Below are 27,466 nucleotides of genomic sequence, written 5' to 3'. Positions count from 1 at the left end.
GTAAACACCTCATACCATTTTACCACCAAGACAACTGAATATACAGAGTATTTCAATCAGTATTCTTGAGTGGGATCTGACAGAAAATAGTGTAAATGTATCAAGCTCTATGAAATTATAAAACACATTGTTTCAAGATTTTTCTACTTTCTGGCAAGGGGCATTGCATTAACCACCAGGCATGTTTATATTTGCCATCTAAGTTCAGAATTCCATGAACTCAGCCCAGGTCATGGTAGATCAGAGGCTCTACCTGAAGTGAAGTGTACTCTACAGGTAAAGCTCCCCCACACCAGCTTTGTGTGATGAAGATTACATATTCTTTCTTGATCGAAACTCACATGGCTCAAAGAACAGAAAGTAGAATCTACAATAGGAAAGAAGAACTATTTCCATTATTTATTGCATGACGCACCTTTTCTGCAAAAAAAATTGAGGGATTTTGTAAGAACAAACATGGTAGAGCAGCAAGATGAGTGGACATATTTGAAAGTATGGGGCAAACAACATAAAATAATAACAGGGATTGAACTGGTGGCAAGGTTAGATTATAGAGTACGTGTAACAAGAGAAAGTCTACAGATTTACCTGTGGAGGTGATGATGGCCAAGCACAGTGAGAAGCATCACAAACTACAAGTTGATGTTCAAGCAAGAATATGTTTTCTAGGTGTCCAAAAGGAAACTTCTCTTTCCCCAGTACTTTATGAAGACCAGGGTGAGGATGCAGCAGCTTGCCAGCTTCCTAATGATAACTTATCAGAGCATCATTAGGGGTGTTCCTTAAGACATTCATGTCACAAAGCAACAGCTTCATGACCACATTCATTGTGTGGAGTGGTGGGTTGAGGATGAAAGAGAGAAGCTGTCAAAGCTGCCACACCCTGCCTGAAAGTGGATAACCTTGAGGCATCCATAGGGTTGTGTCATACACTGCCTAGAAATACAGAACCTTGGGGTACCCATAGGGATGTGCCATACACTGCCTGGAAATGGAGAAACTTGGGGTAGCTATGGGGGCTTGCTATATACTGCCTGAAAGTGGAGAACCTTGGGGTACCCATGGAGGCTTGCCATATACTTGCCTGAAAGTGGAGAACCTTGGAGCACCATGGGGGCTTGCCACATACTGCCTGGATGTGAAGAACCTTGGGGAAGGACAGTGTTGGGGGTAGCAGAAATCTTTCTCTACTGCAGTGCTTCACATCTGAGGCTCCACGACTTGACATCTGAAGCCCGTGACGCTCACCCTCCTCCCTAGCAAGATTCCCTCCCCCCTCCTTGAGACTTATTGGAACCTGATTATGTGAGACAGTAAATCATTGAAGTCCAGAACAAATCTCATTTGACATTTTTATCTTGACTCTTCTGGGGGCCTTTAATTAGCATGATTGCTGTGCCGGCGATTGCTCCAATGGACTCTGCATTGCTCATGGTTGGCATAATGGCTATTGAAGTTTTTCTACTTACTGTTTCTGGTCATCTAGGAAAGTCTCTGATTAAAAGTAATTAAACTCCTTAATAGGGCATAATAAGGGACTGCTGGTAGTGAGTTTATATGAATTTTAAAAATGCATTAGATTATGAGTTTATACAGTTTTAAAAATATCACTCCTAAGAGTATGATGCAGGTTGCTTGCCCCCTTGGTTCCCACAGCCTTGGTGCACGAAACACAGCCTCTGTGTGGGCACCTACAGTTGACATAGCCAATGCCTCACAACACAAGTAGACACAAGTAGTGTCTATGGCCATGTAGCTCATGTGACGTTTTAGTCACAACAGGCAGATGTGAAATTCTCTGCTGTTCTTTATTGTCTATGTGCTTTGAGCAAAATTAGAACATCTATAGTTGAAAACAAAAGTGTGGTTAACACCCATGTTCCCACATCTACCAGGTCCCAAGTACAAGTGTCAGTGAAAGTCCAGGTTACAATGTAATACTCTTCTTATACATGCTATAGCAATAGTTTCTAACCGGGGTAATTCTTCCACCAGGGGACACGTGACAATGTCTAGACATATTATTAATGGTTATAGTGGGGTATAGAAAGCTATTACTGTCTAGTGATCAGAAGCTAGGTCTACTGCTAAACATCCTACAAGGCAAAGATCAACCTCCAGTGGTCATTAATTACCCAGTTCATGATATCAGTTGTGCTACCCCTGAGATATACCTCCCTGTCAAAGACGACTTCTGTAGTTTGTTGTAAAAATGCTTAATATCTTTGTGAGAGAGAAGGTATGAAAGTACTATTTGTATTTTGCAAATTTAAAAGTTAATGCTTTGTGACATAGTAATGGGGCCGCATTATAGTATGATGTGAACTTTGGGGCCACTATAAGTGACCCAAAAGGGTGCAAGTCTTATCAAAATGCCTGGGCTACAGGTTTTCCTGGCTTTGTGAATAAGAAAGGTAGTGTGATTCCATATCTTTCCCATAGGAACAAAAGTCATCTTGAAAGTGCTATATGGTAAGGCTTGATCATGTTTGATATTTGGGAAGGGATAAGGTCTTTACAGTGGGTAAGAACATGGACGCCTTTGTAGACTGATTATCTTCACATTCTTTCTGTACTTACACAATGCAAGACATGTATGATAATAGGGAGGGGTTTGGAGTTTGGAGTAAGAGCACATGAACAGCCAATCAGCATGCATATAACAAGCAATCATCCTGCCCTTCAACGTCTTAATGTCCTGCTTATGCAGGTTTTCAAAGCAGATAACTTTCCATGACTTTTCAGCATAGTGGAGTGCCACAGAGAAGGCCACAGAGAGGTAGGAATCCATTGCTATGTTCATATCACCATTGTCTGGGGACTTGGAGGGAGCTGTAGATGAGATGGAAGAGAATCTGCAGAGTTCAAGGCCATTGTTTTCTTGTCCTTTGATGGCTTTGCTTCTCCCTTCAGCTCCTGTATGGCTGTGTGGGTACACACTGCTTGCAGGGCACTTTTGGAATCTGTTTGGGATCAGAGCACAGTTTTGGAATCTGAATGTGACCAGGAAGTGATAGTTCCTTACTGAACTCCCAGGTCCTGAAGTACAAGGGGCAGTATAAAGCCCCACTGGTATAAAACTGCAGGGCACGTGTCACACAGATCTGCAGCATCTCTGACCCCCAAGGGAAGTCTAACCACCCCTAAAATGCAGATGGGAAGACTGAGCTCACGATGGTGTTAGTTGTATGTGACTTCTGCCTCAACGTGTAACTGAGAGTTTGCCCCTTTAACTGTTGCCCCATCAGTCACGGGAATGACATTTTACTCTGAGCTCCCCTGTCAGAAGGGCTGTCGGCATCCCCTTTACAGAAGAGGAAATGGGCCACTGAGCATTAGGTGTGCTACATTGTCTCATCTCCTGCTGCCTGAAGTAGCAGATGTGCTTTGAATGATAGAAAATACACAGAATTCTTTCAGAACACCCAAGTTCCTCATGTATGTACACTGGTATCAGCCTCAGTTCTTCCACACTGAGTGTGGGCTCTGGGCTGTAGTGCTCAAAGTTAGGGGTTGCCCGGGTCTTAAAGCCCCGGTTGAAGGTTTCCAATTCCTGTTCTAAGTATTGAAATAATCAGGGTTTCGGGCACGCACTCTGAGGTCTGTGCCGACTTATTCCTGGCTCCTATTTGGAGTCCTGCAATGTTATTGGGTCCTATTGCTATTCACACTGGAGAATTTTGGAAAAGAGTCCCAGACCCTATTTCCTCTTTCCTCTTCTACATTTAATCAATCGTCAAGTTTTAGATTTGCATAAATTCCGGCTTTGGCTTTCTCTGTAGCATTCTCCCCGTGGGTTCTCCAGTAATTTCATCACTAGTTTATTGCTCGCCCATTCTGGTACAGCCACCTTTAAAACCAAGTGTCAGCAGCTACAGCCTCCAGGTCCAATAATGCCTACGTCTGTTTTCTTATAGCTCCAGAGCTAAGCTAAGAATGGTATTTACATTTTTAAATGGTTGGACAGATTCAAAAGAAGAATCTTCTTTTCTAACATGTAAAAGTTACATGAAATTCAAATTTTGGTGTCCATAAATAAAGTCAACTGGAATCCAGCCACTCTCATTCACTCCCTGTTGCCTGATGATGCTTTTGCACTGCCACAGCAGAACTGAGCCGTTGCAATGGAGACCGTATGGCTCACAAAAGCCTAAGATATTTATGATCTGGTTGTTGCCCTCACTCTAAGGAGCACAGCACAGCCTATCCCCTGCTGGTTTTTCTTTTATCCTTCCATTCAGTCTATGCTCTCAAGTCATAATCTCTTTCAAATCCCTCAGGATTCATTGTCCAGACTCTTGGGTGTGTTTACTGTCCGCTCCAAGTTAATCAACTCCTTGGTCTCTCATCTCAAAGCATTCCCCTGAAGAAGGCTGGTTCAATACTACACTTAGCTCCCAGGAATGTTCTAGCACTCATCCTGAGCTATATTTAGGACAGGCCTTTTCTGCTATTTTCTGGCTGCTTCCACCTCTACTGTAGCACCCTGTGGATGGAGGCACATGGTGGGTGAGGGTAGGCTGGTGAATTTGCCTATGCGGGCTCTCCTTGGGTCACTCTATGTATGTTGTGAAATTTAACAGAACTTTTGTTCTCACAAACTTATACAAAACTGATTTTAAAAGCAGGCAACATATTTCAGCATCCAGAAACTGTTCTATAGCATAGAAGAGAGAAACCGTTGCTATCAGTTGAGGATGCATTATTTCATCCAAATCTGTCATGTTCATGTCTATATCTATCAAGCTATCATGTATCTGTCTTCATTTTTCTATCTACCTATCAGTCTGTCAATCTTCATCCATCTCTTTATTGATTTGTGCCAGTCCCTGCTTCTAACTTCTCCATGCAATATAAATGCAGCTTGGTCACATGGTTGGCAATGTCCCATTTCCAAGAGATGATTCACAGCTAGTTCCATACATAGTGGCCCTGATCTTACCTATGGAGCCACTTCCTATTTCTCACCCACTTCTGGTCCTTGTTCCAATAAGATTATATACCTTGCTTTTCATGGAATGCAATCCCTTATTTAGTTTGCTAGAAATTCCTTAACAAAGCACCATGTTTTAGAGCAGAAGTAATCATAGCTTTGGGAGAGAGATATCCAAATTCAGTCAGTGTGTTAGCAGAGCCATGTTCCCATTAAAGGTTGGAGGACCAGATCCATTCGAGATCTCTCCCATCATGCAATGCTTTACTGGCAATATTGGGCATCTCTTAACTTGCAAATGTTTCGCCTAGATCTCTGCCTTCATGCTTGTGTAGTATTCTTTCTATTTCTCTGTGCTGTCTGTGTCTGTGTATCTTTGTGTCTGTCTGTCTCTGTCTGTCTCTGTCTCTCTGTCTCTGTCTCTGTCTCTGTCTCTCTCTCTGTGTGTGTGTGTGTGTGTGTGTGTGTGTGTGTGTGTGTGTGTGTGTGTGTGTATGTGTGGACATATATGTCCAAATCTCCCATGGTTTATTATGTTTTTGAAACAGTGTATATTGGATTCAAGTCCATCCATCCTAATTATTTAACCTTGTCTTCAAATAAAGTCTCATCCTGAGGTCTTGGAGCCACTAAAAGTATACCATGCTCTTTATTTGCTGTACATTCTTCCATGCTCTACTTCTACCTTGCTTTGACATTGTACCGCGATAGCTTTCTGTATTTCTCACTGCATCTCTTCTCTCCCTTGTGATCATGTGGTCCCTTTAGCTATAGGTAGGTACCTCTCTAGATGCCCACTTACACATTTCTCTTATCATACTTTTTTGTCATTGAGGCCAAGTTAGCTATAAAGTTCCCAGGTTTTTTTTTTTTTTCTTATTTCCCCTGGTGTTGGAAAGGCTGATGATCAGCTGTTTGCAAATGTTCCTTTGGTGGGATTGAAAAGGTGTGGCTCTCACATTCTTGGCATTGATTTTAGGATTCTTTTGACAATAAGTTTTTATTCCTTGTTGTATTATTGTCTCTATTTCTCCAACTCTATACACAATTATTGGCATAGGAGGGCCCCGCTGTGTATTAGTCATGCGGATATTTGGAGCACAGTGAAAAGCTTTGGGGGTTTGGGTAAGTATCTGTTTCAAGTTCTGTAACTACTACAAAGTGCCGAGGCTCTGTGACCCTCCCAGCATGGGTCACCCAGATCCCCTGCAGGCACATAGATATAATGAACCTGCCATTTATTATTATTTTTATGTTGTGGCGTTAAGGATAGAACCCAGGACCTTGTGCATGCTGGACAAATGCCCCACCACTGAACTACACTCTTAGCCCTCATCTTCTGAGTTTAATCTGAGTCTTCGGAGAGAATATAATAATTCCCCTCCCCTCCAATGGATATTGTTTCTGTCTGAATTCACTATTTTTTAAAATAAAGGTCAGGAGAAATCAATAGATTTTTTTTTTCTGACAGGTGTCTGGTAGATATCTTTCCCTCCTTCTTCCCCTCCTTAGTCATCTTCATTAAGTTCATTGTCATCTTTATTCAAGGTACTCTGGAGCCAATAACGCAATGTATAGGCTTATGCTATTTAAAATTTAAGGATGTCAATTTAGAATGTGCCGATGATCTGATTCTATTATTCCAGACCCTGTTCTAAGATAATCTACTTAAAATTGATACAAGCTAGGATTGACATTTGGTTCATTACATTTCCTGCTAGACTCTGACCTTTGCTTCTTGCTGACCACATCCTGAACAATATTGCCACGACCTCAAGAAAAGTCAGACACTCTAGGGTACCAGATGGGACTTGAGGATTTTGGTCATAGGGTCACACAATCCAGTTGGACATAGGATGAATTGGTGGTAAAGTAACATTTTTTTAACATATCTCACATAGTTATTTTGAGGCTAGCCTAGTAATCATTTATGATTCTTCAGATTATTTTCAAATGTCAAGATAGTAAAGTAGGATTTGAGAATAATATGATATATCACCACATAGATTCATACACAGAGAGAAAAATCAAATCACATGGTTCTAAAAAAACCAAGTCTATTCTTTAAAAATCTGGTTTATCTTTTAGAAAATAGAGAGGTTGAGTTTTTCTTCTGTATAATATGCAGAATGTTTAGGAGCAGGGGACCTAGGATGAGAAAGGCTGGCCTCAAATCCTGGCTCTGCATCTTATGCCTCCATGAATTACTGAGCCCTTCCTACTTTGTTTAGTTTTTCCATCTACAAATTGGGTGCCATAACCATTCTCATACATGAAGTGACAGAGACAGTATATGAGAGATTTGTTGTGTGATATTTAGCTTGTTGCCTGGGCTGGTGTAAATGATTATAGATAATGGTTGTAAAGTTTTGTTAATTAAACTGATTGAGAAGTGAGAAGGAAATATATAAAAAAAAGTTTTATTATAGTGTATATACTTAAAATGGTCAGGCAATAGAATAACATATAACTTCACAAGATACTGACAAGGGATCTAAAGAAAGTGATCTTAGATGATTTAAAGGTGGGTAGGGATTGGATAAGAAAAGTATGCTGGAAAGTAAGTAACTGGGAGAGTGGCATTCCATAGGAGCAAGGGTAAACGCTCAAATGTGCAAGGTGTGGTCAAATTAGACTTTAACTAGATCAGGGAGTATGTATGGGGGAAGAAAGCATAAGACCAGGATGGTTGTTGAAAATAGAGTATGGTAAGACTTGGGTGGCAGCCTGTACCTATAAGGGGTGTCGATGCATGAATAGTTTCTCACAAATAGCTTCTGAGCAGGGTAGTGCATTTGTGAATGTGCTGTCTTCCTGATACAATTAGATATAATGATATGTGATATGAATTAATATAATGAATAGAATCTAGGAAACATGTTGAGAAGCCCCCAACAGTGACCTTAACATCAGAGTGGGTGACGGGAGAGTATGTGATGACACTTGTTAAGGTGTGGCATGTTTCAGCTGTTGATCTGGATGCTTTTAATTATTTTTCTCTTATAAGAGAATCTATGAGATAGATTCATCTAACAGGAGGGAAATAGAAGCTCAGAGAAGTTAAATAATTTACTCAAGGCCTTGTGGTCATATACAATTGGTAGGTAGTAGAGAACAGGGATTTGAAAATGAGATCAGTCTCCAGATCTTCGTGTTATTATTTTACAAAATGGGGATTTAAATGTGTACATGAACTATCACAAAGTAAACACCCGAAATCTAACATTTAATTAAACATGGAGATAAGGAAGACATTGACGAGAAATGAGAATGGCTTCAAGTGTTTGCATCTGAGTCACTATAAAAATGGTGGTGACTTTGAATAATTACATTTTCAGCCATGGGGATTGATTTTGATTGCGTGGAGGCTGAGATTCTTCACTTCTTGAAATCTCCTAGTGCTGCTACTACAGATGCTACTGCTGCTGATGGGGGTAGTGTGATCTCATAAGAATATGTTGAGCATCCACGGGTAAGAGGACTGATTATTGAGAAGACAGTGGAGAATGGATGGAATAGAGAAGCCAATAGAAAGAAGGGTGAAAAATGATCAGAGTTGTGCAACTGTTTGATGTTAGAAAGTCAGGGAATCACACTGTGTGGCAAGATCAAGTTGAAGAGAAGAGGAAAAAAATTGGTCATGGAGTCACCATTGGTAATCGTAAAAGGCTTTGTGTGTGCATGGTGCATGTGTGTATGCATGTGCACATGTGTCTCTTCTGTGAACAACAAGAATTTGCATTACAGAAAGGAAAATATGAAATTTAAGTATTAGTTGAGGTTAGAGTTGGAACTAAATCATGGGAAATCTTGATACTTACATGACCTAAGGAAGTAGAATGGCATAGAATGGTATTGCAAAGTGTAGGACATTACTTATCATTTGTTAGGTTAGAAACTTGGTGCGTGGACATATCAAAACGTAGATGTGACCATATGTAGATTTTTGTAAGAGACTAAGTAAAATAGGAATGCCTTAAAATACTGGAGATATGGCCATCTATGGATTTGTTAAGATGTTTCCAGTGACCCTATTGTAGGAGTAGGTCGTGGTAAAGCACAAGTTTGGTAAAATGTGTTTCAGCAGTTGGCCTGATTGCTTTTTTAAATATCAGGAAAGGATATTGGATATAAAGTAGCAGTAAAAATAGTTAATTTTGTAACCAAGGAAATATTTTTCCTTAAATGCAGAAAGAAAGAAAAATGACTGGGCTTTGATCCAGAAGTTATAGTAAGTTCATGTTTAATGTACCTCCTCTGCACCAAGTATATAGCCATAACAAAAAAACAGGAGACATGACTGTTCAGCAAAGCAAATGATTAACTTTGTGACCAGGGATGATACAGAAATAAAAGGTGAGGAGCAGAGGATCGTTTGTTCTTCTGATGGAACCAGAGTCTAGAAGCAAAATAAGGGCACATATTTGTATTTATTTCTGGAGGGATCTTCATGCTTCAGATTTCCCAGACATTAGACTAGAAGCCTCTGCTGTAAACCATGCTGGAGACACAGACTTCTACAATGAGTAATGGAGCCTACAAAAGAATAGCTTTCTCCTCTGGAAGCACAGTGAGTAGGCATTTCTGAGCCTTTGGGAGTAAAGGGAGATGGGATAAAGATTCTTCCTTTTAGGTAAGGCACTCATGTTGTTCAAATCTATTGTGATGCATTATCCTGTAGTGGCTCCAAGCTAATAAGGGACTTTGTTCAAAAGTTCCAAAAGGCTACTTGGAGGCAATATCAGCAACAAATTAGAAAACACAGAAGAACATCAAGGTGGTATACAATTTAGCCAATGTAATAAGATAAGGAAAAAAAAAAGACATGGGATGAGAGAGTTGACAGTTGTTATTATGAATAGTGTATAGTCATTAAGGTGTTTTGTAAAACTGCTGAAAACACAATAGATAAATAAAAATAAGTGTATTCCTACCTATACACCTCTATAATATTAACACTCAGAAGGTGAGATCAAAGGGGCTACAGGTTTAAAACCAGCCTGCACTTCATTCTGAATCCAAGGTCAGCCTGAGCTACATAGTAAGACTCCATCTAAAAAATCAATGGCCAATGAGGTAATTAGGGGGTTGGTGCCAAACTTGACTTGAGTTCAACCCTATGAATCCACAGGGTAGAAGGAGAGAATTTACTTCTGTAGTTTATCTTCTGACCTCTACATAAGTACCATGGAACATGCCCTTTCCTCCACAAAACAAACAAGCATAACAGCAACAACAACAACAGCAACAACAACCATATATTGCATAAACAAAATTAGAAAAATTAAAACAAATAACATTTGGAAAAAATAAAATCAAATAAAACATGTACAGTAAAAGGTATAAACACAGCAGGGGATGTTCTGAGTTCTATATTATTCTGGGATAAATAAAAGAGAGTAATGATTATAGAAGGAATTTGTGGGACATCCTGAAAATATGGGCATATACATATAATATGTGTATAGGCTGTAGGTTCCATTTCCAGAAATGAAATAACAAAAATAAAATAAGTCGAGTTAATGAATGAAGGCTACACACCGTAACATAGAAAGTGTCCCATTTTGCTGCACAGAGTGATATGATTTACTTGTAGGCCCAGCACTTGAGAACTGAATCTAAGAGGATCAGGAATTCAAGGACATCCTTTACTATGTAGCTATAGTAAGTAGATAGTTGAATGCACAAACAATTAGATATAGGGATCTGAATTCTTGTGTAGGCCATTGTAAATTAGTATGCAAGGGGAGAAACTATACAATAAAATAGTGATTGTGTTACTTCATACTCACTGATAACATGAGTAAAGTTTAAAACAATAGTTTTGTCCACCAACTTCTTATTTTAAAGTTATTTTCATTAGTCAGAAAAGTTTTTATAGTGATTGAATTATCTTGTGTTTCTCCTACATTCAGCATCTGCCATTGTAATCATCCTCTTTTGTCAGGACACACTCACGAGAACTAAGAAACCAGTGCTGGTCTAGTCTTGTTAAGTAAAGATGATATTATTCTGATTTTATGATGTCCTGCCCCACTGTCTTTTCTCTGACCCATGCTGAATTTGGTAACTGGGTCTCTTTAGACTCCTTGTTCAGGTTTTATATAGAGTGTGTATGACTTTAGGCTTATCAACTGGGACTGGGGTGATTGCTTTGAAGGAGGAATACCATAGAGACATAGTGTTATTTTTATCACATACATCAAGATATACATTTAAACACATGGGTGACCACAGGGGCATTAAACCTGATCAACTAACTGGCTAGGACATTTGCCATGTTTTATTACTGTAAAATTGCATGAATCTTCCTTTTCCTGCACTTTAGATATATGCCAAGAACAATATACTTAAGAGAGAGGAGATATGTTCCACATCCTTGAGTGAAGAGCTCTGCATAAAGTATTTAGAATTCTTCTGTATGGAATATAGTTGTTTAATAAGAGAATATGGCTTATCTTTGAGGAGCCAAACAGTCCTTTAAATAGCTTACAGATAACATGAAGTGAAAGATGAATACATTTGAATACATCATCATTTTTGTATCTCAGTCTTGTCTGAAACTTGTTGCAATTCTCCTGCCTTAGACACTAGAGTGCTCAGATTGAAAGCCTGTACCAACATACCCAGCATATGACTATATTAATTTAAATCCTAAAAACCTTTGACCTTTATAGCAAAAGACAATCAATAGACTCAGAGAGCATTCTGGTGTATGCAGCCAATAGAGAATTTGCATACAGAATAATTAAAGTTGGGTTTGGGGATTTAGCTCAGTGGTAGAGTGCTAGCCTAGCAAGCGCAAGGCCCTGGGTTCGGTCCCCAGCTCCGGAAAAAAAAAACTAGCCAGAATAATTAAAGTTACCAAACTATGAAGTAAGGTGGGCACACATTCCCACCTTAGGAATTTATGTTGCAATTACAAGGCAATATCTACCACTGATCAGTTTGGAAGGACAACAATATCAGGTGTGGAATTAGATGGCAAAATGTTTCTCCACTTAGTTATTACAGGAATAAGATTATTATCAACTTTGGAAAAATATTGAGATGTAGATACTCCAAAGGAACATTGTCAAAAATGTGCTTCTCAAATGTTTCTGTGCATGGGGATCACCTGAAGAGCTTGTTAAAATGCAGATGCTGATTCACTGATCTGGAAGCACCTTCATTTCCACTAAGCTCCCAGCTGTTGCTAAAGCTGTTAGCACATTTACCCACTTTCATTTGAGAAACAAAGCTCTAGAACAGAGATAGCAAATGGTGCCAGTCTGACTCCTGCCTGCTTTTGTAAATGAAAATGTGTGTGTGTGTGTGTGTGTGTGTGTGTGTGTGTGTGTGTGTGTCCTGTTTCCTTTTGTCTGTGGTTGCTTCCAGGCCACACTGGCAGTATTTGGTGGGTGCAAAAAGAACTATATAGTATCCATATCCTAAAATATTTTCTACCTGACCTTTAACAGGAGACTTGCTAACTAATGTTCCAAAGTGTTGCTCCTATAAGTATGTAGACTTTTGTCATAAAGATTTTTGAAACTTTATGAATAATAGAAAAATAAAAACAACTAGTAGTTGATAGAACTGAAAAATAACTTGTAACATTAACACAATGATGCCATCTGCTAAAAATCAATAAATGAAAGCCTGAGGATAAAGGTTATTGATAGAGTTCTTGCCTACCATGCAACTAGCCCTTGATCCCATTTCTGGCATGATAAGAAAATAAAACAACAACAACAACCAACAAACAAACAACTAAATAAAGATAGTAGATGAAATCAAATGTGTCAATATCAGAAGGCATCCTGTTTTGTTAGATTTGATTGGGTAAGCCTGTAAGCTTCATATTTGAGCGGCAGGTGTACAAGGATCAGGACTGCAGGTCAAGTTACCTTTATATTATATAGGTAGAATACCCACAAGAAAGCAGCCAAAGGGAGAAAAGAATATATTTTAGCTTACAGTTTCAGAGGGCTAGAGTTCACCAATATGGCAAAGGCACAGCAACAGTTAGGGAAAGCATGGTGGCAGGAGCAAGCATCTGGCTTATCAGATGCTCATACTTTTGTCCATACATAGGAAGGAGAGAGAAGAGGGAGATAAGAAGTGGAATGGGGCTATATATAAAAGCCCACTCCTATGACCCACTTTCTCCAGCAAGACTCTACCTCCTAAGGGTTTCTTAACTTCCTTAAGGAGTACCACCAACTGGAGAAAATATTCAAATGCATGAGTCTATGGGGACATTTCTTATGCAAACTACCATATTTTTCAGTTTATAGTAGCAAGTTTCAAGCCAGCTTGACTATATAAAACCTTGTTTCACAAAACAAAGGTCAATCTTATTTTAGATTTGAAAGACTAGGCAAGATAATACTGTAATCTGGGTGTGAGTATGTATACCAGTAAGTGTGCCTCTGTCAATCACTTATGTCAGAACAGTGGTTAGCTCTGGTCTGGGAAAAAAGGTATTGGATGCACATAGGTGAATTACTGGCCATAGTTATAATAGACTGTCTTTAAAAGAGCTGAAAAGAAGATACCAAAAGATGCTAGGCACTGGGCACAGAGTTTTGATATTCTCTACACTTTACTGATATATTAAACATTTAAGAAGAATCCAAAGAATCAATAAACAGAAAAAGGGCATAATTAATGTAAAAGATATTTTGAAGTTAAGAAAAGAAATGTAGATAGACTATCAATACCTAGGTTTTCTTTTCTCTTAATCAATCAAGAAAGAGATGTTCAATGATCTCATGTTATAGCAAGTTTTGAGAATAGTAAGATGATTTATGTTTTTGCTCTAGGAAGTATGGAGTTCTTTTGGCTCAGAAAGGTGACTTTATTCATGCCATGGGATGGAAAGGATTTTGCTTTTTGGAAGATTAGTAGTTCATTCATGTAAGCCAAGATCAGTCTATTACTGGGGTAGTTTTAGTAATACTACAGGCACTATTCCCCCAGAATGGCTTTCTCCTTTTGTATGAGGTCCTTATAGTACTCTTTAGGAGTGAGCCAAAAGCTCCAAGATTTTTCCAGTACTCATGCTTCTGAGAATCTCAGTGTTCTGTGCACTTTTATCCAGACTTGATTGCCTTCCCATCTGAATTCCATGAGCATGATTGCATGACGGGCTGCATTCAGCCTCAGCTACCTTTCACTGAGCCAGTACCATACAGCTGGAACCAGATTTGATCTTGCTGCCCAGTGGTTCAGGAAATGTCATTCCATAGTTTGCCAGCAGTATTGGGGCTGCTGTACAGGAAAGGGCACTGCATATTGAAGCCAGGGCACTATGTTCAGTATTTGTCCATGTTGTAATATTACAGGTGCAATTACACTTCTGCATCCTATAGAAGTCTTTGTAACATTTTTATGATATTTTCTGTAATGTAGGAAATATAACAGCTGCATTTAAAAGCCCAAGGATTGTTTTTCATATACCTTATCTACACCAGGCACTGTGGATGACACAATTGCCACACTCCCTTCTTGCAGAGATATTTTGGGTGTTCCAATATGTTTTCTTTTGTTTAATAATTACAAATATGTAATGGATAGGTGTGTACATGTGCATGCATGCATGTGTGTGCGTGTGTGCATGTGTGTGTATGTGCATTTGTGTGTGTGTGTGCGTGTTTTCCAGGGTACATATATAAGTGTAAGAGGCCAACTTGTGTGAGTTGTTCTCCTTCCACTATATGACTTCCCAGGACTAAACTCAGGTCCAAGACTTTTTGGTGCTTGGTTATACCTTTATCTGCTTAGTCACCTTGCCATCCAAAACATATTTCCTTATTGAGAATTTCATTTCTCAACATAGTCCCCCTCTTATGCATACAGCTGTGTTCCTGAACTGTCTTGTATCTTTGAGACGGCAGACTTGATCTTCTGCTATACACTTCCAGGACATCCTTTGTAACTGCCAACTGTGACCAGACAGTTTTGTATTAATAGGACACTCAGTGATTGCTGAATGTCATTACCTCCATGGTGTTTTCTAATATACAGACATAGCCTGATGATTGCTAAGTACCAGACTCAGGTGGGAAGACTGTTAATTCAGGTAACTAAGTGAAAGGGAAGAGGAACCCACAGAGTGGAGGGATATGCTGAATCACAGAGATCATCCACAGAATATGGACACCACCTGTCTCAGGTGATCACTACTACATAGAATGTTAGTTCAGCATTGCCAGAACTCTTGGGTTTTTAAAAGAAGCTACAAATAGGGATATGTTAAGTGTGAAATCTTCTGAAGTTTGAATGTTGGAAACTAAGTAAAACTTCACAAAGTTTAAAGAAATTCACTTGTTTGGTGTAGGAGTAGAAGGAGAGGAAGAACTTGAGAGTCACGGTAAGAGAACAAGAGAGAAAGTAGGCAAGTGCGGTTCCAGGGCTATGCATGGCCTATGGGCTAGGCTTGCTATCTTGAGTTACAGAATCACAGATGAGTTTTAAATGATCTAGTCTGCAGTCAGTGAGGCTAGGGTTTGAGACTTGACAACTTGAGCCAACACTTCTGTATTTTTATTGAATTTGATAATAGAAGAAGAAAGAACTTAAATTCCAAAGAGCAACTTCCCCATCAAAGTAAAGGTCCAGCAGAACACAGTCATAATGCACGAACCTGAGGACATTCTCACCATGAATTTGGAGGACATAACATCCAACCCGCCCCCAAAAAGAAAAAAAAAACTACCTAGGAGGGAACTTTCCTTCAACAGGGTGAACTCTCCCACTCACCCTATTCAGTATACAGTGTACAGTGGCTAAGCCAGGACACAGAACCAATCCTTGCTCTACACATTATGCTAGGCTTTCCTACCCTTGTTGTGATCATGGCTGTACTGAAAATGTCTCTTCTTGCCACAGTCCTTAGTGCCTTCTCCTCATAAGTTATTTTTCATCCTTCCTAGTCTGAACTCCAGGAAATCATTCCAAGTGCAGTTAATGTCTAGATGGAGTTTGGGATTCCATACTGGGAAGGCCCCAATCCAAACAATATGTTCCTGCTAGGATGAGACAGGGGGATCCAGGGAAAAGCAGGTCTGTGTTGTGCCAGGTGAGAGAAGTGGCATGGTGTGGGACTATGTGGCTCTTTAGCTATAAGAACTGTTTGTGAGGAAAGAAAGCCCAGGCATATACCTACTGCTGGAGGGGGCAGGTTCCTCTTCACTGGAGAATGTCCTCGCTGTCACTGTCTTGGCTTTCTCCCTGCACCTCTTCCTAAAAATTGGTTTTCATTAAGGGGCCTTATTTCTAAGTGGGTCATTTCAAGTATTTTGGAGTTAGAGAGATCTATATTCAAATTCAAACTGCTACAAGATAACATTAGAAGGTTTTGAAATATTGTTGAGTTAATGCATGTTTGAGGATGGTGCAGGATAATCGATTAACCTTACCCAATGGCTGGCATGATAATGAATCTCTGGACTGTGTGGTATGTCTGCTAATAGAGGCTTTGCTTTAGGCTCTTCCTTTATTCCTAGGCCTGCTAGAATTGTGGTGAAATAACAGTTTACTCCTTCTCACCATTGGAGAAAGGTGGGGAGGCTCTCACAAGGATGACATACTGACTGAAATAGGGTAGCCCTCCTTCCAGAATTGCCTTGATGTCTGTTAATAAAGCTACCCATTCCCTTAACACCAGAGCCCTATGCATTTCAGTTCATTCTTGTGATGTAATGACTCCAAGATGACAAATACACTTGAAGAGAGAGCACAGGAAAGTTATCCAGCGCTAAAATAAGCGCTTTATGAGTAGGCTAGGTAACAAAAGGGAACAGAAGGAGAAGCCCATGTGATTCCAAAGTTAGATGAAGTAAGTGTAGGCAGGAGACACAGGAAGATGCTTATCACTCACTATAGACGTTAGAGAGCTGCTGGCTGCTCGTCAGACTGAAGGGTGGAAACCTCAGCCAGGAAGAGATGCTTGGGGTTTATACAGCTGTTGGGAAACGGGGGTTTGAAATCTCGGGCTTTCTTTTGCATTACACATCCATGGGGACTGAGTTTCCAGTGCTGCTGAGAATATCAAGGACTTGGCTGTGCACAGTTATTCTGTTCTTGGTTCGTTAGAGGGTAGGTTCCAAGACCCCTCACTCAATCCTTTGGGTGTTCCACATCCCTTTCCTTCTAGCTGCCTCCCCTAACAACTCCCTTTCCTTTCCTGGAGCAACCTTAGCATTTCTGGCTTGCTTCTCAGACTTGGACAATCCCTGATGTCTAGGCTTTTTACTGAATTACAGAGTCTGCAAGTTCCTTCATGCTGGATGACTGGGAAGAGAGCTGCTGCTGAGAGATAGAAGGGTTTTTTTTATTGTTGAATGTTTTTGGTTTTTGCTGGGCCACCTGTGGGGCAAGACCTTCTTAAGAAGCCTGTTTGCCTCTCTTTAACCTCCTCTCTGCCCAATTAGGTTTTTCCTTACATCTCCTGTGGTCCAGGCCTTTTCCATCCTCCTCTGAGCAGATGTCTTCCCTTCATCTTCTGGGGTTGTTATGAGGAGTGGGGGTGGGGGATGCAGGGGTTTGGAGTGGTGCCTCTTATGCTATCAAGCTTCAGCCTTTAGAATCTTGGAAAGGCTCCACCTGGGAAAGAGTTCCAGAGAAAACAAACTTTGGATCCTGGCTCATGTGGGAAAATGTCTGTGTTTGCAGAGGCAGCTTTAGGGACATTGGCAGGGACTGAGGCAGGTTTGGCCTTGGTCTGTTATAGGTCTGACATGGAGTCTTCCTGGGCCTATGGGTGTTGTATAGTCTCTAAAGGAGAGATCTCTCTCAGAACCTGTAATGCTATCACCTTCATGCGGTAGCCTTAGAGTCTCCACTGAAACTGTAACTTTTGCTGTTCCAAAGGTTTTTGCCCTGATGGTGGCAAGAAGGATTTGAAGGAGCAAGCCATTCCATCTATCGTATCATCACCCTTTATCACATCACTTCCTCTTGGACATTTCTTCTGTGGGATAAGGAGTCAGAAAGGGCATCTTGGGTCCAGCAGAATCATCTCCCATGTCATAAAACTCTGCCCCTCCCCAACTCAGGAATGGCACCCAGGATAGTAGCAGTGAGAATAATTTGGGGGTGTTAAAACTATTAAATGGAATGGGTTTTGGTCAAACAGGTTAGGAAAATGATTGAGCAGAATTCATGGTGATGGCAACTCCCCCACTCTAACTTGATCAATGCTCAGGAAATTGATTAGATTTTATACATCAAATGAATCAGGCAAAGCAGTGTGGATACAGGCGCTGGGAGCACTTGATTTCTGTTTCTGGCATTGTGCATTTAAGACGACTTCCCCAAGTGTTTGGACTTGGGGTTTAATACTGACCATTAATCCCCTGTGTCTGCCTCTTCTGCCAGGGGTCTTTTCAAACATAGACAATCATGGGATATTAAACTTGAAGGACAATAGAGATCATCTAGTCCCATCAACTCACTATATATATGAGGAACCTGAGGTCCAGAGTGGGGATGTGTCCTACCCAAGGTCACATGGTGAGTTACTTCCTTTGACATCTTTGTATGAAGTAAAGCCCCTTCCCTTACCAGTTTTGATTCTTAAGACCTAAAGACCCAAAAGCCCTCAAAGGCCTAGGCTATATAGCTAGGTGTCTGTCCAGGTTGGGGTTACTACTCAAGTCCCTTGAGTGAGAGGAATCTTTTTCAGAGGAGGAAGCTTCCTTTGATTAAAGTGAAAAATGTAGAAATACAAGAGAGGGACCATGGCCTGGAGAGAAGCAGCAAAATCATAAACTTCAGCAGGCTTCTCAGATGTCTGGAATTCCTCTCCTGCTCTGTCATGTGCCAGAGATGCCCTGGTTGGGGTTCAGCATAGAACCATGGAATCACAGCCCATGGAAAACGAAATTTCCCCTTGACATAACATCATGAACAAGGGAGATGTCCTCTATTTTCATAAACTGATCTCACTCCTTGCAGACAGATGTAACATAACAACCAAACTGATTCATCCCTATTTTGTTCATACTATGTCCTAAGTAGGGGAAGCAAGGACATCGCAGTATAATTGAACTCTGTTTTAGTCTCCCCACTGTGTACGCCCAATACTTATGGACTCATTGTAAGCACTCCATTCCCACATACAGTTTTCTTAGAAAGCTGATTTTTTTTAATCTGTTCACCTGCTCCCATCTCCCATATATAAATAGATAAATGAGATTGACTGAGCCATACTTTTCTGGAGTTTGATTAGGAATACTCACATCTCTGGACATCCTATTCAGTCCCTAGACATGTGACCAGAAAGAAACCAAACTATCATGGAAGTTTATTCTTCTGGAGGCAGCTCATGACCTTGTGGCCAACTATATCACTTACTCCTTTATGATGGCTCTAGCCCCTCTAAGACAGAGGATTCTGGGAAAGTTGAGAGGCTAATGAGAAAGTGCATGTAGGCTTAGGAGGATAGTACCTTTACTTCCTTGTGTAGTTGAGAGTGGTAAGAAGTTTAGTTCTTAGAATTGGAGCCCCTAAGGACGTTGAGTTCTCATAAAGCAGGGCCTTCTTCCCCTACTCCTCTGGCAATGGAAGTGTACATTCACACCCCTTTTCCAGCTCCAGAGAAGCTCATTGTCAGGGTGTTTTCCACCCAGAAACATGCTCATAGACCAAGACTCCCTTAGATGAGTCTGCTGTACCTCTTCCATGACAGTTCCAGGCCAAACGCCCAGTGGAATGCTTGCTCATGTCCCTCTCTTGGTTCAGTGAAGGCCCCAGCAAAATGGAGTGTTTCCCCTTTCTCTGAGCACACTTGTTTTAAGTTATCCTTACCCTATCCTTCCCTTCTGCTGGCAGTTCATTTTATCCATTCCCAGTCTATTCCTGTATCTATAGCTCTAGATTTTCCCCTTTTAAGCTCCCTCTCTGTTTCCCCTCTTAGGTTTAATCTTCTTTGGGGGGTTTTGGTTTTTACTTTATTTTGCTTTTTTTCTGTTTTTCTGTTTTTTTTTCTTTTTGTTTTTTTATAGGTTTCAGAGAAATTATGTTGAATCCAATAAGCCTTTCCGGACATTCCAAGCCTCTTAACCATGGCATCTATGTTGAGGATGTCAATGTTTATTTCAGCAAAGGACGTCATGGCTTTTAAAAAAAACAAAACAAACAAACAAACAAAAAAACAAAAAAAAACTTCTTTTATGTCTCCTTGTTCTGATGTCACCTTGGTAGGATGGGCCCTCTGAGAGGTTGGAAGCACTAGGCGTTGCTCTTTTTGGATCCAGGGATGCTAATTAGAAACTGCATGAGCCACCAGTGCTCCCACACCCTTTATCAACACTGAGATGGGTGTGTCTCCCATCGACAACTGGCAGGTTGCCCCTCCCTCCTGTCATCACTGTGCTCCTTTTCCTCCGGCCTCCGAGGCAACTCCTGCCAACATCTTTAGAGCCAATAAAGAAAATCCAAACCCAAGCACCAGGAGCTACCTTTTAAACACACTAGCCATTCTCTTGACCCAACCATCACGAGAAAGCCTGAAGTCCAGCCGTGTTCCAGTCTCACTTTCCTGCTTGGAAGCATGGGGTCTCCATGTTGTCCTCTCAGTGATCTCATCACCCTGCAACCTCCAGTGGGGAAGAGTCACAGAGAGCTCTTAAGCAGAGGTGGAGATGGCGCGGTAAGAGGAAGGAGAGCCAGGCCCAAGTGTTGGCAACAGATTAGGTCTCAGAGGGAAGAATGGAAGACAGTCATTTTGTTGGTTTATTTTTATCTTTATTTTTTTGTGTATGTGTGTGTGTGGAGAAATATCATACTTTTTTTGTGGACACACTTGCCCCCTCCTTCTTCTTCTTTCTGGAATGGCTCACAATGAGTGCAATGTTAGAAAGTCCTTTGGAAAGAGTTTTTTTGCTGACTCCACCTGGGTCCCTAGAGCTACAGTTCCGACAAGCATTGGCTACAGAAGGTCTTGCCTGTGGATTGGCCATCCTACTAGGACCACAAGGGACCAAGGGAATCAGGGACCAAGACCCTTCCTCCTAGCCTATGATCTCGGGATTGGCTCTCCTCCCCTACATTCACTTTCTCTTGACTCTGAGAACCTTTGGAACCCAGTGGAATCATCAGTCAAGGTCAAGATGAACTGAAGGGGAAGTGAAGTAAAAACCTGGTCTCCTCCTGCCCCTCTCATGGCACTGACGGGTGTGTCATCCTGGTCTCTGGTTGATATGTGTGTTCACTTTGCTTGCTTCCACTCATGTCTTACTCTAGAGCCATCCTCTCCCAAAGAAGGGTTGTTCCCCCATTTTGGCCCTCTGGGGAGGGGGAAGGGGTTGATAGTTCTTTATATAATAGGAAAGGCAGAGCATAATAGCTTTGCCAGGTTGGCTGAGTGCCGGCTGAGTGAATTCTGGCTTGGCACCAACTCTCCCCAGTTCCATGGAGGTCCCTGTTATGGGAAAGGAGAGCGGGCATCCCAAGTTAAGTTCTTGAGACAACGTAGTGGTTATTTAACAACCAGTATGTTCTGATGTAGTATTGCACAGCAGTGAAAGACAGAACATATGCTGATGGCAAATTGAGCAAATTTACCTACATGCTAAAGATACTACTCAAGGGTTATATCCCTTAGTGCCTGTAGATGGTGGATCATCATGCCAGGTTCCTAGCCTGATGCTCTAGATACCTCCGTGGGGTACATAAGCATGTAGCTTTCCAAGTTCTTTCCCAGGACCCAGAGTGACCTCCACAGTGTCACTTTAGGTACAGGGTTCCTCAAGGGCCCCCAGTTCCTTCTAGCACCTCTTATCCTACTTCCCATGGTTCTAGGTCAGACTCTTCCCCATCACACCCAGATGATCCCTCGGGTTCAGATCTACTCCTGAGTGTGGCTTTAAGGAGTAAGCTTGAGGATGATGTTTTTAATTGTTGTAAATCATGACCTCATTTCCAGCCTCTCGGGCTCCATCCATCACAGCATCTTTTATTCTGGCATTTCTTCACTTTGTGCTATGACAATGGGGCATTGTGTTTCCACAGAGACTTATAGGAGTGTTCAGTGTATAGTTTCTTAATAAACACTTTATTTTCTAATGAAACAACTGCATCAGACCTCTTATTTGGAAGTTTTGCAAAGAGTATTAAGATGTAGCAATTCTAGGTTGCCCAGAATTTGTTTGCCATTTCGATATTCCTTTTCAGCAGAAGTTTATAGCACACTCTGCTAGTGACAGGGTTTCACAGTATGTCCCATCGATTGGATTCATGGAGACCCCTCCAGGTACCTCAGATTCCTATAATAGAGTGCTTCTTCATCTTATTAGCTACCTAGAGATGTTCAGTGTTTATCATTACAGAGTGTGACAGGCAGAAGCAAGATTCAAACTCAATTCCTTTAGTTACGACTAGAGCTACTGATATCCTTGGTACCTGGGGAGTTTTCTGCTATCTGAGAAGCTAAGACTTGTAGAAGTATTATTTTCAGAGCTGATGTTCAAAGGGATCTGGGAGTTGGGGTGGGGAGCCTTTCTCTTTGATGTATCAGCAAGCCTGTGGGTTCTCCCTCTGGCAGAGTACCTTTCTGTCTTTCCTTACTTAGAAAAAGATTATTCTCTGATATTACAGACCAATATCTTTGCACATACATAATATATAGACATATGCACATGCATGCCCACACTCACCTTGGTTTAGCTGTCCTGGTTCACATGGGCTTCCAGAATGTGAAAATATTCCCTGGATCCTACTGAAAGTCAAAAGCTGAGTTGAGAGGGTTTATCTCTCTGACCAAGCTTGGATCCTGGCTTCACCACAAGTGTAAAGGCCAAAATGCCTTCTGTCCTTTATATTTGTTTTTTTTTGGGGGGGAGGGGAGGAACAAAAACAGAAGAATAAGGGTTGGAGAAAGAATAGTAGGTGGATATGGACTTTTCTCTGGGCCTCACTGGGCCTTGTTGGAGCTCCATTATGTAGAAAGTAAAGGAAAAATGAGCCAAGGTAGGTGGAAGGTGTGGGGGTGTTGCTAAGATGAGATTGGTGCCTTTCTGTGTAAAATAACTTACTTTATTTTCTACACATGTCTGCTTGAATACTTCCTACCCTAACTGCAAGTCTATGTTCATGAGAGTGGCCTGGTATAGAGGCTGCACTAAATCTCCACTTTTGTATATCCTTTAAGGTTCGAAGATATCAGTGTTGGGGCAGAGATATCTGGTATTCAGGACTACCCTTGGGACCAAGGAAAGGGTCATGAATTCAAGAGAAAACTTTGGATTTTCATATGAGAAATATGTATTAATTGTGTTATTCCATGCATACAGCCTGCCAGTGCACAGCTTAGACAGTGGGTGAGAATAAGTCCCGAGAAGATGGGAGAAAACACGGGTTAGTTAGCATGGAGAACACTTACATGGCAGGGTGCAAGAGGAAAACATAGAGCTGTGGGGTTGTTTAGAAGTTCAGGAGCAAGAAAATGAGGGAGTCTTTGTGTGGTGGCTTCTATTTTGTTAGTGAGGTATGAGGCAAGGCTCCGTGCCTGTGCGAGAAGATCTTTTAAGGGTTGAGAAGATCTACAATGGCGTTGGAAGACACTATCGTGAATGGCACAGACATGCAGGAAGGTTGCCTGACAGAAGAAGGACCTGGATGAGTTTGCAAGGGAACGTCTCATCTCAAGGCCTGTCATTTCCATGCTATCCTGCTATGTATTAATGTGCCATGAGATTCTCCCCATTAGACCTTGGGGACAGGCAGAACCGATACAGGGTACGCCCAAAGAAGAGCTCAGTCCAGAAAGGCTGCCAGATAGGAGGGCTAAGGAGCATCACCAGTCGGACCTGCAATTTCCTCACCTTGGTTCAGAGCTCACTGATAGATATTCATGGTGGCTTTCTTAGACTTAAGGGTGTGATTTAATCCTATGAAATGTTGTTGTAGAACATCATGCCTGGCTAACCCATGAGCCCAGCATGCTTGTCAGGCACTTTTTGATCTTCATTCCAGAGTGGTATTTAAGAGGTGCCACTTGTGTGTATTGGAGACTGTGAAACTCAACTATAAGCTTACTCTACTAGGTACCTTTAAGGGACACAGCATACAGAGGCTGTGCATGAGGCAGTGTTGTTCAAGAAACTGAGGGCTAAGTACCTCAGATTTGGTTCACAATGGAGCACTCATAGTCATCACCCTGTTTATCATAGGAAGCACCTAAGCAGAACCAGAACTTTCTATCCATGGGAAAGTGAGGCTCAGACAAAGTAACTATTCTGGGTTTCCTCAGTTTATGACTAATGACATCTCAGGGTATGCCTGTGCTCAGGGTTCTTTTGGTCCCCCAAAGCAGCCTCTTTTCTGCTCCTGGAGGCTTTACCCTACCCTCTACCTTAAGATATGGTCCTTCATGCACTATTCCTTGTTTCCCTCTGGAACTGTCTTTGATATCACCTGGTGTATTGACTCTCTGCCATTTAATTGTCTCCAAGCAGAGAACAGACACAAAGTAACTTCCAATCAGAAGCAAAGAAGCTGGCCTCTGGGCTTCCCAGGCTCTACTTTCTAGCATGGGAATTCCATATTGCAGGCAAGTTTACAACACCTCTGTCCTCACCTCTGCCCTCCATAGGTATGACAGCAGCAGCAGCAGCAGCAGCAACGGCAGCACAACACTAGGCTGTGACACCTCTTCTAATTCTAATTTGGCCCAGTTCCTTCAGGCTGAAACCAGAGTAGAGCAAAGATCAAGAGTCTCTGATACAATCTTAAGGTAGTTGACGAGGGCTTGGTTCCCCAGAGCAAGCACAGGAGTGGGTAGATCAATGCAGGATGAGTTCACTGTTGCATAGCTTTCTGAACTAAGACAGTCATGGATTGGGCAGAGTGGGAGGCTTTGGTGCTTGCCGACTCCTGCACTGAAGCCAGAGCTGCACACACGTCGTTTAACGTAACTCTGATGCAAAATGTAAAATGCCAGTGGCAGAAAGACAGAAAGAATAGGATAGTGAAGAGTAGGATAGGCTTGGTTCCTTGGAGGCTCCTCTGGGAGACAAGGAAGAAACTCTTCTGCTTGACAGTGGAGGGAGAGAGACTGGAAAGTGCTGGACTGAGTTGCATCTGCAACATCCAGTGCTGGCCTCAGGTTCCACTCCTCTCCTCTGCCTGTGCTACCTATCCACCCGACTCCTGCTCTTTAACGCTGGTTGGTGTGGGTGAAGCTACTTAGCAGCCTCGGGTTTCCTTGAAAAGCTCTGGTTCTGCGTTCGTTCTGCCTCTAGAAATCCTGTGGTTACGGCCCCCTCTACTTCCCACTTCCCAAGAGAATCTCAGCCTAGATCTGACAGTGTATTTTCAGAGCTAAATCAGATTCCTCCTTCAACCCTACTTGAACTCACAAGTGACTTGAAGGAGATGTGTTAGCCAGGGCAGGGGAGGGGGGGGTGGGTTTCAAAATTACATCAGGATTCAGAAGCCTGCTCCCAAGGATTTGGGTCCTATTTCTTTGTACACAATGATTGTAACCTCTGCAGGATAACCTGGCCTCATTTTTTCATTAAAGGACAACTTGGCCAGGAAAGATCAGTCTATGTGGCTTGCATAAGATCTGTGACCCCTCTGCCTTGTGAAGCCTCTCTATCTGGAGAACAGCTCCCTATAACATAGGAGATCTTTGAGTGTGCTTGCCCACAGTCTTCCTTGCCCACTCTCTTCTCCTGGCAGGTGGATTTGAATTTTTGGAGCCTTGTTCAAAGTTTCTGCATGCTCCAGTCTGTAGAAGGACATCTGGGAATAAGAAGGGGACTCTTACGGTTAAGTCATAGATGGGGACAAGCTTGGCTTCTGGGACAAGCAGAAGTGAGATGTTTAGGGTGAACTGTGTGGAGCATAGATCCTGCTAAGTTAAAAGGATGCTGATAACACCTGTGTGGAGAGCCTCCAGACCATGCCCAGCGGGCACTTGAGACATTTTGGAGTGAAGGTGAAAGTCAGGATTACAGACTCCTGGAAAAGCAACCAGAGTTGCAGAAAAAGCCATTGATGACAGCTCTGGTGGGACTTCCAGGCCTGCACACTAGGAGACACAGGGATTTATTACACATGATCAGGGACACCCCTGGGCTTTGCATAATCACAGTGTTAACTCATGACCCTATGCAAATCACAGTCCTTCAAAGCCTTTTCAATGTAAATGAATACAACTTTGATAAGGGTAAGTGGGTAAAATGGGATGTATGGCACAGCCCAAAGAATGGACCCTGGATATTCTGATTCCAAACCACTGAATTCTTACTTTACCCCTCAACTGAAAAAAAGGCAACTGATACATGTGGGTTCAGAGGAGGGGTGGTCAGGACCCCTACTTAGCCATGGACAGGGGTAAAGGAACAGGAAGTGAGGCTGCTCACAGGTATGCATTCCAGAACTGTGCTCCCCTCCCCAAGACTGGCTTCAAGAGCATCATAGCAACTCAAAACACACCACCAAGCCAGACTTTGGTAAGTAACATGGGAGAAAGCTTTGTTGGGGAACTACAAGGCCAGCTTGCCTCTACACATCTCTTTCCTTCTGTTTCTGTCACCTTTATGCTGTCTGGAACTATGGCAGGAAATGAGGCCTGATTCTGCCTTTGGCAACTTTATTGGAACAACTAGCCTATTTCCCTTAAAAATATACTTTCTTTCCTCTCTTGACTGCAAAGCTCATTTGCCAGTGAGGGGGACAAGAACCTAAGCTGGCAATGGTAAAGTGACTTCAATGCTGTCAGATGTGGCCTGGCAAATCTCCTATTACAAAGTTCTGAAGCGCCACCAACTTTCTTACTCTGAGCACATGCTAGCTTTGCTGTGTTTGTGTCACTGTGATATGTGTGGTGTGTCTCACTTTGTAAGACTTGCAATTTTATTTGGCTAACACTTGTGAATCCTGGTCCCCTTCTCAGTGGACTTCTCAGGGAAAGAGAAGGCGATGACTGGGGACAAGAGCCATATGAATCCTTATGGGAAATGTGACTTGGTGTCTGACTCTCAGGTTCTTGAAGTACCCTTGAGTTTGATGGAGGCTCTAGCCTCTAAGCCTGCAGCAGTTCTCAGTGTCTTTCATGGAGGAGCAATCTCGAAGATTTGCCCTTCTGATCAAGACAAGAGCACATCTGTGACCTGAAGTTTGTGCCCCATAGGCTCGTAGGGAGCTGGAAAATCCTAGAACACAGGCTAAATGCTAACTGAATCAAGCCCGTGCACTATGCACACATCAGTATCATCGCCTTCCTGCCTATAATGGGGAAGGAATAAATCTGCAAGCAAATCTTTGAGAGTGTTATTTTCTAAAGGATCAGTCTAGCTAAGAAAGTACAGCCAGGACCTGAAAAACTCTCTGGGTGTCTCCACCAGGGTGCGATAGTTTTGCTCAAGTTCTTTACTTGAGGGAAAGCTGATACTGGATTGACCAGGGAGACCTGGAGTCTGGTCTTTCCCAGTCAGTGGGCACCATGAGAGGTGCCATCGGTACGGATCATATTTTGCAATTTCATGTTGGGAGACTTTAAATTTTCAATTCGTGTCTAAATGATCCACAGAATGC

The 27,466-nt window shown here is 41.9% G+C and overlaps 1 protein-coding gene across 10 annotated transcripts in view; it reads left to right on the top strand.

The window, feature by feature from the left end:
* Ntrk3 (neurotrophic receptor tyrosine kinase 3) overlaps window positions 1–27,466 on the top strand; it is a 381,715-nt gene that overhangs the window by 251,414 nt on the left and 102,835 nt on the right. For 3 of the 10 annotated variants that reach the window (XM_087551667.1, XM_087551665.1, XM_087551668.1), the window contains 2 exons: window positions 18,299–18,433; window positions 19,927–21,993. In XM_087551667.1, coding sequence (XP_087407793.1) covers window positions 18,299–18,433; window positions 19,927–20,045 — 254 coding nt within the window. In that variant the 3' untranslated portion in view covers window positions 20,046–21,993. 10 annotated transcript variants of the gene reach the window in all.

Source organism: Rattus norvegicus, chromosome 1 (assembly GCF_021556685.1).
Source record: "Rattus norvegicus strain SHRSP/BbbUtx chromosome 1, alternate assembly SHRSP_T2T, whole genome shotgun sequence".
Classification (NCBI taxonomy): Eukaryota; Metazoa; Chordata; class Mammalia; order Rodentia; family Muridae; genus Rattus; species Rattus norvegicus.
This window is presented reverse-complemented; position numbering and strand designations above follow the sequence as displayed.